Source organism: Pimephales promelas, chromosome 22 (genome assembly GCF_988280905.1).
Source record: "Pimephales promelas chromosome 22, fPimPro1.hap1.1, whole genome shotgun sequence".
Lineage (NCBI taxonomy): Eukaryota > Metazoa > Chordata > Actinopteri > Cypriniformes > Leuciscidae > Pimephales > Pimephales promelas.
In genome coordinates, this window is record NC_142790.1 from 21,961,456 (window position 1) to 21,974,148 (window position 12,693).

General features: G+C 38.6%; 1 protein-coding gene across 4 annotated transcripts in view; it reads left to right on the plus strand.

Moving 5' to 3' along the window:
- sh3kbp1 (SH3-domain kinase binding protein 1) overlaps positions 1-12,693 on the plus strand; it is a 42,075-nt gene that overhangs the window by 3,860 nt on the left and 25,522 nt on the right. For all 4 annotated transcript variants that reach the window (XM_039685001.2, XM_039684999.2, XM_039684998.2 and 1 more), the window contains exon 2: positions 8,473-8,630. In XM_039685001.2, coding sequence (XP_039540935.2) covers positions 8,473-8,630 — 158 coding nt within the window. The remainder of the gene's footprint in view (positions 1-8,472; positions 8,631-12,693) is intronic.

The window sequence follows — 12,693 nt, forward strand, 5'->3', positions numbered from 1 at the left end:
AGCAATGGATAACGTCATACTGCAATTTGTAAAACGTACATTTTCAATATAACAGGCAAAGGAGAGATGATCCGTCTCATTGCTATAACTGTCGCGCGCTATTAAAGAAATTGTTGAACAAGAAAAAAACTCAACAAGTGTTGCCAACAGGGACCGTGTAGAGTGCCCTCTTTTTATTTTATTTTTGAAATATTCATTTATCGGCCATTATAACTACCGATACCGATAGTTTGGAAAATGCCTAATATCAGCGATACCGATAGTTTGGAAAATGCCTAATATCGGCTGATAATATCGCCTGCTGATATATCGGTCTGGCTCTAATTCGTAGATCCTAATAAAATAACTCAGAAGAGAGTTGTTTTGTATGGCATAGACGGAAACGTTTTCTGTGCATATTACTGGAGGGGACATGGACAATATGCAGTAATAAAAACCATAAGGCTTTGTATCAGATGGAAAAATGCTAAAGCTTGCCTCGTAAAAACAGAAGGAAGAAAAAGTTACGTGTTTTGGAGCACAAGTAGTCATTGATTTCTTAAGTCTACAGGAGATTGCTCCAAGTTTTAAAGTGCAAGACAGACTTAAAGTGTCATGCGGTACTTGAGAAGATCCACCATTGCCAGTGAAAGAGTTTTGTACAATATTGTGCAATAGCTCCAGATTTGTTCATCACGTACTGTACAGTCGAAAACATCTGCTGAAAGAGCTTTTGGAGATTAATAATTTAAGTTTTGTTGCACTCGCTGAACATATCACTTTTAAATCATGCATTTAAGCTATAATGAAACTTTGTCCCTGCCATATGCTCTCATAGAACCGCATGAGGACATACAAAGCACTTGGTTGTTTCAAACAACCAAGTGCTTTGTAATCACAGGCAACTTCATGATTTATTAATGTGTTTGACTTTGAAGCAGTGACTTTTAAAGAAGAGTTGTAAAATTGTTGTTTGTTAACTTTAAGGAAGTAGTCTTACATTTTACTCTCCGGCATTGAGCATAAGAGTGTTTGTCCTACATCTTACTCATTTAATGGCACGTTAACTGCATGTTTTATGCTTCTGGGAAAAGTGCGTCATTTTGTGTCTTGCTCCAATCGTATTTTAGTTGTTTTTTTTTCTGAATTTCTGCACATGACCCAAGTCTAACCCACATAATAAGTGGCTTGGCTGATACAATTTGGGAAGCTGGGACACATGGTTAACCACATGTGCTAATGTGTTTAAGAGGACATTCACCTTTTCTACTATATAAAGGTCCTGTAAACAAACTTTAAAAAATTATATATATATATATATATATATATATATACACACACACAAAGTTTTTTTTTTGATGATAATGATGATGAAACATCATTTACAAATATTTAATTGATTTAAACAGTTTATTGACTGTTTAACAGAAATATTTTTCTCTGAATCTTCGGATTTAATATCAGTAACAAAAAGTGTGATGCATTAGATTTGATTATGAGATTCAGTTCTTCCAAACAAGTTCATTTTAGTGAATTGCTTCAAAACACTGATTTGTTTGTCATCACAGTGTGTTCAGAAATATCCCACCTGTCTTTCTAAAATGTTAGGAATTTGGTACCTTATCAGTTATAAGATGGTATTACAGATTTAATTGAATTAGTTTATTAGTCAATATTGCATATATAATTGTAAAAATAGTTTAGTAGCATGGACATTTCAGTTACCATCAGCATCTGACGCTGTTTGAAGAGAAGAGACTTCGGAAGAGAAGAAATTGTTGAATGAAGTTGTTATTTTTTTTGGCACACAAAGTATTCTCGTCGCTTCATTACATTAAGGGCAGCGGCAAGCGCAACACAAGTGTTTTTAGCTAGATTGAGCCCAACGCAGTTATCATTTTCTGCACCACACAACTGGCTTTTAAAGGGAATGGGACATTACACTCTGATTGATTTTTTTTTTTTTGCACGTTACGCCCAAAACATGCCCATTAAGAGAATAGAGACAACCCTATTTCACCATACACTGGACCGTGCCAACCACTTTTCCCGTCGTTAAACTAGCAACAGTGGATTCGGACACACCCTAAGAGCACTTGCGCTTTACGCTTTAGACCATGTGCTTAGATCGTTAAAATAGGGCCCTATGGTTGAACCTCTTTAGTCACATGGACTATTTTAAGGATGTCTTTACTACCTTTCTGGGCCTTGAAAGTGGTTATGATGTTGGTGTCTATAGAGGGTCAGAAAGCTCTCATATTTCATCAAAAATATTTTAATTTGTGTTCCGAAGATGATTGTTGGTCTTAATGGTTTGGAACGACTTGAGGGTGAGTAATAATGGCAGAAAATGTATTTCTGGGTGAACTAACCCTTTAAGTACAGGGTTTCCCTGTCAACAACACCCAACACACCCACGTCGAATCAGCTGATTAATGTATATTCATGTCAGTGTTACTTCTTCTGTTGCCCTGGCAACAGATCTGACTAAAGCTCGTACGTAAGGACATTGATGTCTCTCCTAAGTGCTAACCAGACCACAGACAGCCGAGTGCATTTGGTGAAATGGGGCAGGACTATGCCTGTGATCACAGCACTGTTCTGAATGTTGTATGTTCGTGTTAGGCTCCACCATTTCATAGTGGTTATTTTTTATCTGCAATTATATTAGGCCCAGTTCCTTCAATCTACATTTGGAGGTGTGTAATAAAGTCAGGATAGCATGAAATGGTTTGGCTGTGAAGGATATCTGCTGTTCATTTCATTGAATCATTGGAGTCATTTTGAGCCATTCACATCTAATGCTGCTTAACCAGTCAGACTTAAGCATGAGCTCTTTTCTGTATAAAAATACTTGCCAGTGTAATTAATTTAATTCATGTCCGTTCCATTTAATGCAATCTAATACCGTAAATCTGATTAACCTTTAGGGAGTACATGAAGGAAAGGAAGTCGGCCTGTGTCAGTATGCGAGAATTACCAATTAAAATGTAAGTCACAAGCTCCCCTTAGACGGGAAACAATGAGGGATTTTAGTTCAGTTCCGTCACATCGTTAGCCAAAAAGGTTGTTCGTACAACGCTGGAACATTATTGATCTTGTTCTGAATCAATGCAACCTAACAATAATGCGTGCATGTCTAGACTCTTAACTTCCAAGATTTATGGAAATGGTGTGCAGTGGATTATGGGTGCAATGCTTCTATGACAGGGAATGGATCAGGCATACATGAATTCAGTGAGTATTACACAACGACTGTGTTGATGTTTAATGCATTAGCTCAGAGAGTTGTGCTGGCGTGAATAGCTCATCACATGATTTCACTGAGGTCCTCAAAAGCAGACAAACACTTGACTCACATTAGTGCAAATCAGCTGAGTCCAGACACACAGGCTAAAGGAGCTACTTAAGAAGAGTAGGCCTATTTATAGCTGCCAATGGAGATGACCAGCACGCAGTGACGCTGTTAAAAAAACAATACCTCTAATCTTCAATGCACACACGTGCTGCAGAGGTAATTTTGGTTCATTCTGAGTGGTGTTTGCTTGTGTATATGTTGTAGGTGGTTGCCAGGGAGTTGCTATGGTGTTCAGAGTTGTTTTTAGTGCTTGCTATGCATGCAGTTTCTGAGGTGGGTGATTACTAGGACATAACTATCTGGTTGCTTGGTTGTTGCTGGCTCAAGTGTCTATTATATTAGATATTTTGTGGATCCTCACATGATGATTGTCCAATTGTCTTAAATGTATGGTCTGGAATTGGCAACTACCTCTTGATATTATGCACATTGTCTCAAATCATTGCTATACTTCCAGTGTATGAAATTAACTTCTAAGGGGCAATTTTTTTTCCCCTTTAGAAATTGATATTCTGGCTCATTTTTACCTACATGGGGTAAAGTTTTTTTGTAAAGTATTTTATTTTAAAATATTTATTTTTATATGTTGTATTATATTTTAAATATATTTAAAAAATATACGCTTAAAAAGAAATTGTTATACTTCATCAAATACTTTTAAATAAATATTGAGAACTTGTTTACTCTACAGATAAAATTAAATCAACTAAAATCAAAGGAATTTTCCTTTTGGGGATATTTTTATTTTAAAATATTTTATTAAAAATATTATTAATATATTTCATTTTATTAAAAGAAATATTCTGTTGTCATTCGTGTCAAATACTTTAATATAATCAATTCATTAACACCATTACTTGTAATTATTTTGAGAATGCATTTCCTCTTACAGATCACATTAAATCAACAAAAAGCAGTGTTTACCCTCATATATTGATATCATGATTTCATACACTGGATGTTTCACTAATGGCTCCTGATTCAGTCTCTCTTGTGGCCAATAAAAAAAAGAAAGACAAGAAAAGAAAAAAAGTGTTTGTGTAGGTTAGTTGTAGAAAGGTTGTGCTGGAAAGTCAGACAGAGACTGACAATTGTGGGTGTTTTTTTTTTTTTTTTTTTTTGAAAGATGTATTACCCTAAACATGACAGATGTGCTTTGTCACATCTTTAATTCTAATCCAACTTTCAAACAGCTAGAGACAGAGAGAGAGAGAGAGAGAGAGAGAGAGAGAGAGAGAGAGAGAGAGAGATGGGCCGACATGCAGGATGTCATTAAAGTCTAGCCAAACAGTTCCTTTAAAGAATAAAAGATCCAACATGGTGTTCAAGGCTGGAAAGGTCAAGTATGAATTGTTGTGATTAAAGGAGTCGTTCACTTTTGAAAAAACTTTTGGGGATAATTTACTCATCCCCATGTCTTCTAAGATGTCCATGTCATTTTTTCTTCAGTTGAAAAGAAATTAAGGTTTTTGATGAAAATATTCCAGGATTTTTCTCCATATATAATGAACTTCAGTGGGAACCAAACAGTTCAAGGTCCAAAACACACTTTCAGTGCAAATTACAAACTGTTCAAAGGGCTTTAAACGTTTCCAGACAATGAATAAGGGTTTTATCAAGCGAAATGATCGCTAATTTATTAAACAAATAACAAAGTTGAAGTTTTATAAGCACAAATGGTCGCCTTGCTTTGTTCTGTGACGCACGTTTGTGACTCTCCTGTTCGAACTCGTTCATCAAAATGAACAAATCTTTTTCCGAGTCATTCGGTTCATTCAACGAACGAAACGAACGAATTGACTCTGAAAAAGATACACGAGAGTGAGTAAATACCACCCACACATATTATCTCTTCATGCACAAGGGTATTGCAATACCATGAGATATTCAAAAATGGATAAAAGCATGGACTATACGATCCCTCAGATGACCCTGCAGAACATTCTGGAACATTCTGCTGAGCTGTGCAGGGAGTAAAGCATGAGGTTGTATAAAAGAAATCGGTCAGCCCGCAGCCATAACAAACACAAAGGTAACGAATACTTCCAAACATCTGGTGAACGCGCCTACGCATATGCATAGATATAAAAAAAAAACTTACTGGGATAAACCCACACACACAATATAACTGCAGAAATGCAACCATCTGTGTTGTTATATGGAGATTTATCATCTCTAATGGCCGATCAGGCCCAGACAGAATCTCTTCAGACTTTTCTTGCCTTTCCTCCATTGCTTTGCTGGGAAAACTGTAGAATTTGGATTAAAAAAAGCTTAAAGGGTTAGTTCACCCAAAAGGAAAATTCTGTGATCATTTACGAAACCTCTAGTCAGAGTTGCTACAGTATGTAGAGCAAAGCTTGTATAGAAGTCACAAAGGATGTTTGCAATGTCCTGCTGTGTGTGTTTGTGTCTGTGCAACATGCGTTGCATTGAAGCGTGGGTGTGATCTCGTCTTGTGTGGCATGGCTTGATGACTCATAAACGCATCGTTGTGATGTTCTATCTCCATCTCTCATCCCCATCCTGATGGTAACCCCTTCCCACCATCATAATCTCATTCAAGCACACACAATTCATTTCAAACCCGCAGAGTCACAAAGCTGGGAGGATGACATGCTCATTGCACTTCCCTAACAAAAATAGCACCTCTGTAGTGCAGTATTCAAAAAGCTCCCTTTAAATATTACGAGCTAAAACATAAAAATATCTTGTCACTTTAATTTCTCAGTTTCTTGTTTTGTTACTTTCGCTCCTGCCTTAATCTCACCTAGAGGAATCCTCCTATCTGCAGTGAAAACATGATGCCTTCTGATGCTCCAGGGGCCTGCCAGCTCTTATCCTTTCGAAAGGACTAATATCTTTCTCTGACTATCTCAGTAAATGTTTTATTATTGTGTATATATATATGATTATGTGATAAAATAAATGAAGTTATGATGTTGTCAGAGCACACATGATAAAGTAGTTTTAGATTAAGCGCCACTATTTGTATTGCTCTAAAATAACCCTAAATTAACCTAGCAACACCCTTGAAACCATCCAGAATATAATAGAATCGCCTAGAAAGAACCAGAACATGGATAGAAGCATAGCAGCACACTCAAAAACATTATAAACACCTCAGTATCAACATAGCAGTGCCCTGGCAACTACACAGAACCCTTAACTACCTGGCAACTACACCCTTAAATCAACTAGCAACACCCTAGAAAACATCAATAAGACCTTATACTCACTAATCAATGCCCTAGAAACCATCCAGTACACCCTAATCACCCCGCAACACCCTAGAAAACATTGAGTACGTTTACATTCAGCCAATAACCCGTTCAAAACCGGGATATTAGCAATAACCTGGTCGCGAACGGCCACGTAAACAACGGCAAAAACCTGAATATGCTCATATCCCGGATTTTAAAAAGCGGGATATTATACCTGGGGTACCTCTTTTCTAACCTGAATTTTTGGTCATATGCCGGGAAATGCGTATCGGCAAATCCCCATAGTGATTTGTGTTCTGTGCATGTTCTATTCGCAAGGACTCTTGGTCTTTTGAGTATAGAAACACAAAAATCCGCGTGGAGACAAGGCAAGAGACGGCACAGCATACTTTTGGAGTAAGCTCAGTAACGTTACCAGCATCAAAGCGCAAACAAAGGTGATCGCTATCTGCCCTGAACTATTCATTATCCGCATGCTACTGTTGCTGTTGTGTTTGGATGCAGGAAGAAGAATCGGAAATGACGCATATTGCGTCTTAAGTTTGTCCGTATGTCTAGACGCTAACCGCACATTGTCGTTTACATCGGGATATTACAATTCCATGTATACAGGAGAAACTCTCTCTGCTCACGCATGTAAACGGGTTATTCCTAATGTTTCAGAAACCCGAATAGTGACCTTAACCCGACCATAAGCCGAAAATTGGCTCCATGTAAACGTAGTCAGTGAGATCACCCTATTATCACCTATTTATGCACTTCAAACCGCCCACCTTAGAAACAACCCATGACGCATAGCAATGCCCTGGCAACTACCCACAACAGTCTAGAGTTGTTGCATCAACGCAAGCACCACTGAAAACATTTAGTTTAACTTTACTACATGAGAGTAAGATAAAACTAGCCTGGATGCCAGCCCGTACTCCGCCCACAACATTTTTTGGTCGGGAAGTTCGGTTTGGACTCGATCCATTGAGGAGTAATTATGATCAGACAAGAAACGTTCGGGCCAATCAAATTGCCAGGGCGGGCTTTATACGATGATCTGCAAGGACGTAATCATCACGTTATCAAAGATCGCTTAACTGGTTTCCCTCAAAGATGACTGCAGCTGGAGAATTGAGATGTATAGATTCCACTGTCGCGTCTGTTGTGAAATAAATCGACAGCGCATTCATTTTAATAGACAAACAGAAAACTGCAATCAAGGCATTTGTCGATCGGAAAGATATTTTTGGCGTCCTTCCTACTTGATTCGGCAAAAGTGTAACTTATCAGCTGGCTCTGATTGTCGCTAAGTTAAGAAGATGGGACGTAATGAAAAGCATGTGGTCGTTGTGGTTTCTCCTTTGGGCGCACTCATGGAGGACCAAGTAAAAGAAGCGACACTCGTTACTTTACTTCTAAAATAAGTAAGTTCTGTAGTTGAAAACTGTGCTATGCAAAGTTGTTGAGTTACTGCATTGCTCTGATTGGTTGTAGGTCCACCGACTATCCAATTGAGTGCAGAGGGTTTTTTTTTTTTCCTGGTTCGGTTAAGACACGCCTCATAATCAAAGCCCTACGGAGCAGATTCAGACTCATATTCTCACTAGAATATGAGTATGACGAAGTCAGGCTAAGATAAAACGGCAACAGTACTAAAAACAGGATCTTTGTGGGATGCGTATGTGAATTACAAAAGTCACATAAAAAAATGTTTGCATATCCTATAAGGTCAAATGTAATGATAGTTAAAATGACATTGATTCTTTGAGAAATATAAATGGATCTCCTGTAGGTTGAGTTTTCTTTTTCACTGAATGGAGAAAGTCTGTGTCTACGTAAGCCTCGTACTGTAATACTGTATATCCGGCTTCCTGTGTGTAACTATGAGCACTAAATTTCTCTGTTTGCTTTCCTCTCTCTCAGTGGAAGCCATTGTGGAGTTTGATTACCAGGCCCAGCATGATGACGAGTTGACCATCGCTGTCGGTGACATCATCAGTAACATCAGGAAGGATGAGGGGGGCTGGTGGGAGGGAGAGTTGGACGGTCGGAGGGGGCTCTTCCCCGACAACTTTGTCAGGGTAAGTGCTGAACTCAGCGTTTGACCTTTCACTGCCGGATGAATTCACACCACAGTTCACATTTCCTCAATTTAGCATGACCAAGCTATCAACACTAAATATGGAATGCGTGTGTTTGGGCAGAGTGATTATTATCTTGAAGTTTTTCACTCTTTTGACAAAAAACTATTCATATCTCGATATGTATATGTGCTCTGAAAGGGTTTATTTCAGTGCAACCATTTTGAATCAAACAACTATTAAAACCAAATACACCACTGTTTTTTCACTACTGATGCAAACAATTTGTCATCATGTCAAGCATGAATAACAAAAAATAAATCAATAAATTGCATCACATTCTCTGGGATTTTCTCGGAAGTGTTGTAACATAAAAATCTCCAAACATTCTCCAAATCAGTTTTCTTCAAATTTTGAAAGGTTTTCTATCAAATGAGACCATGTGCTTGATGATTCCTTAATTTTTGTACAGTTATAATGCTACGTTCACACCGGACGCGAATAGGGCGTCAGGCGCGAATGATTTCAATGTTAAGTCAATGCAAAGACGCTTTACACGCGTGAAAAATTCTTGCGGCGCGAATGAGGCGTGGAGCGCGGCGCGGAAGACGCGAATACGCCTCATTCGCGCGTCAAGTTGGCGCGAATTGAGCGTTGTGCATTCACGCGTTTGACGCGAATTCGCGTCTGCCGCCCGAGTTGAAAAATCTGAACTTTGGCGTGAATTCGCGCCGCGTTAACCAATCAGGAGCCTAGCTGCTTGCTCACGTGGTAAAGTGTCTGGATGCTTCAATAAATTATTTTGTTAATATGACTAAATGCATGGTGGGATTATGCACAACAAAGCAAATGTTTCATCATTTAAAACATTATTTCTATACGAGACATGTTCATTTTGTATTGAATGTTATTCATTCCATATCTAGAAATAGTAGCCTATTATGTTGTAAAGACAATTAACATATGTGCATAAATTCGTGTCTGGACGTGAGAGAGAGAAAAAAAATCACAGGACAGGTTAATAACTTTTGAAGGCTGGCTCTATTTATCATCAAAACAAAAATAAATGACAGCTAGATTAGATGGATGAGGGCGAGGGTGATCCTCGCTCAGATGCGGGACAACAGGTCATCAAACTGGGCGCGTGACAGGCGGAAGTACTGCTGACAGCGGCCGTCATCCATCGCAGCTCCTGGAGCGAGAAAATGGTGAAACTCGCCAAACGGTTCGGCTCCGAAGGGTCCGTCCGGTGGACACAAATATACGGCGACGATGATCCCCACGCCGCTGTTCTGCTCTCCAGAGTAAATACAGAGCGGTAACTCAGCGGCCGCCAACGGATTTTGATTCTGACGCGCGTCACGCGCGTAAATTTCGCTTCAAACTTTACGCGCGGCAGTTTCGCTCTTGACACGCGAATTAACACTAGTGGTCAAGCGTCAAACTAGACGCGTCAGGCGCGAATTTGACGCGCGATTCGCGTCCGGTGTGAACGTAGCATAAGACGTAGACTACTAGACGTGAAATCGTTAAATGTATTCAGGGTATTCTGATCGGAGCACCCTTATTTATTTACTGAATATATGTATATATCACACAGATGTTTGTGAATGTTTGTGTTAAACTGAACTTAGCAGAGTTCAGAGGATGGTGAGGTTGTTTGTGTCAGGGTGTGTGTGCTAACTGGAAGAGTATTGGTCAAACTGAGCAGCACTGGAAACGAACAGGATGCTACTGTTGATTTGGCGAGAAAGACAGAGCATCTCTGTGACTTGTGCACACTTTCTCTCTCTCTTCTTCTCTCCAGTGACATCAATACATCAGGGGCGTATTGCCACAGGAAACCTGTGAACTCCACTAGCGGGTTGTCATGAGCTCAGGTGTGAGAGTCCATGGAAGCTTGTTAGCGTTACAAACCTGATAGCTCCAGTAAGGGGTCAAATGAGGCTCTTTCTAATCACGCTAGTAGAATTATCCGTATTTTCATAGTACAGTTCTTATTGTACGTTTGTTTTGTTCATTCCTTACTGTAAACACACTACTTTTCAACAAGTAATACCACAAATGTCGGTGTGAACATTAGTGAAAATCATGTGGTTGGCAGAAATGTTTACAGTGTTTACAGTTTTTTTTGTGTGTGTGTGTGTATGCAGGTTTTATAACCCTGTTGCAAGATGCAGTTTTCTTCTTTTAGTCTTTGTTTATTTGTTCATATGAAATGCATATGTAAATGAAAATGTGAAGTTTTACTTTACTCAAAGTTGGCAGGGAAGGAGCTTCATCTAAAAACCTAATTGAATTACTTTGGGTAAGTTTTTTTCTGAGAAATCTCACTCAAGTCTTTGAGTCATTGGAGTACATTTTTATGAGTCTAAATTTAGTCTCAAATCACAATTCCTTATGCAAAAATATGCATTAATTGAGCTTAAACTCAAAACAACATATTTGCTAGTTTTCTGTTGTATTAAAAGAAAAGATCGCAAAGTATTTTAAAAAAGAAACTAAATGGCCAAATAAAAAGCACTTTACAATATCCATAGTGTCTTCTTTTAGTGTTTGTTTATATTTTCGTTTTGATATGCGCATGTAAATGAAAGCATTGGAAGTTTCACTTAAATCAAATTTGGGCAGGTAAGAACTGTTCATCTTAAAAAAAGAAAAGAAACAAACAAAAAAGCATCATACTATTTTTGGAAAAATGTTTCTTTATGTCCTCAAGAACTTGAGTCATTTTAAGTTATGATTCATCTAAATTCATAGTCTTGAATTGATGTTTTATATTGATTAAGAAAGCACAAGATACTGTAGATTAGTTTTATTTCGATCCCACAACCTTTAGCTTGTCTGTACTGTAGGCCTATAAACTATGCAGTAAGACTGCAGCTTCGTGAGGTCACTTCCTCTTCTATGGTTAGAGGGAAGTATAGACTTCCTCAGATGGCAGTGGGGAGGGTCGATGCAGTGAGGCGGCGAGAAAGTCTACGGGTGCAATTTGAAAACACGCTTTTCTCAGCTTGACCATGACCAAAGGGCGTTTCAGTCAAGCAGTCACTCTAAAGACACTAAAACAATCATCATAGACGTCATTAGATTCTCTTCACACACTGGAAGCTGATTATAAAAATTATGCTGTTCGCCCAAAAAGGAAAACTTACCCTCACGTCTTTATAAACGTGTCTTTATTCCTCTTTTGGAACACATAACATGAATTTGTTGTATATTTAACGAGAAAACATTTGAGTGTGAGTGTTAGATTACTGTTACTGTCAATTAATCTGCCTGCTAGCTTTTATTTATCACATTGCATCACATATATTAGCTAAGCTTGTTTGATATGTATTGTATTCTCGTAGCATGCTAAAATGGAGCTTGGCAAATAAATGGCCATTAAAAAAAGCTAGAGTGAAATTTTCATTCTCAGAAGGATTTGCATAGTGAGCATACACCCACATATGGAGTGAGATACAACTGTATCTACACTTTACATGCAAGCCCATTTTCAGAAAAGAAACACTAATGCAAGCAGCAGATCTTGGCTGCAATGGAGTGTTACAGAAGCGATTCATGGTGCCTTCATACTAAAGCAGGGCCAGTTTTGTTATGTTCTCTCTGTGGGTTTGGATTGTGCTGAATTGGGGTATCAGTAAAACCGGTGTGGGAGTCATATTTCCACCTGAACGGCTCAGAGCACATGCATACATCATATGGCTCGCAGTGGTCTTGAAGCGGCTGAGCGAGGTTGGAACATTTGCACTTATTTGTGTCTACGCTAACTTAATTCATCCAACGTGTTCGGAGTTCAGCACCTTGACGACTTTAAAAATGTAGAGCAAAAGCAAGATGAGCCAACGTGCTGGTTTTATTGAGGCTCTTGAGGACAGTTTTATTGCTCAAAGGTTGCTCTTTTGACCTGTTTACATGTAATGATTGCTATCCGATCCATTTTTGGGAATTGGCGCTAATTCCAGGCAGTGACATTTTCTGTTGTACATTGTCTTCTCGCCTCATATGATGGTTGCTTTTTAGTTTGGTTCAATCTGGAGGGCTTACATCATCTTTAATA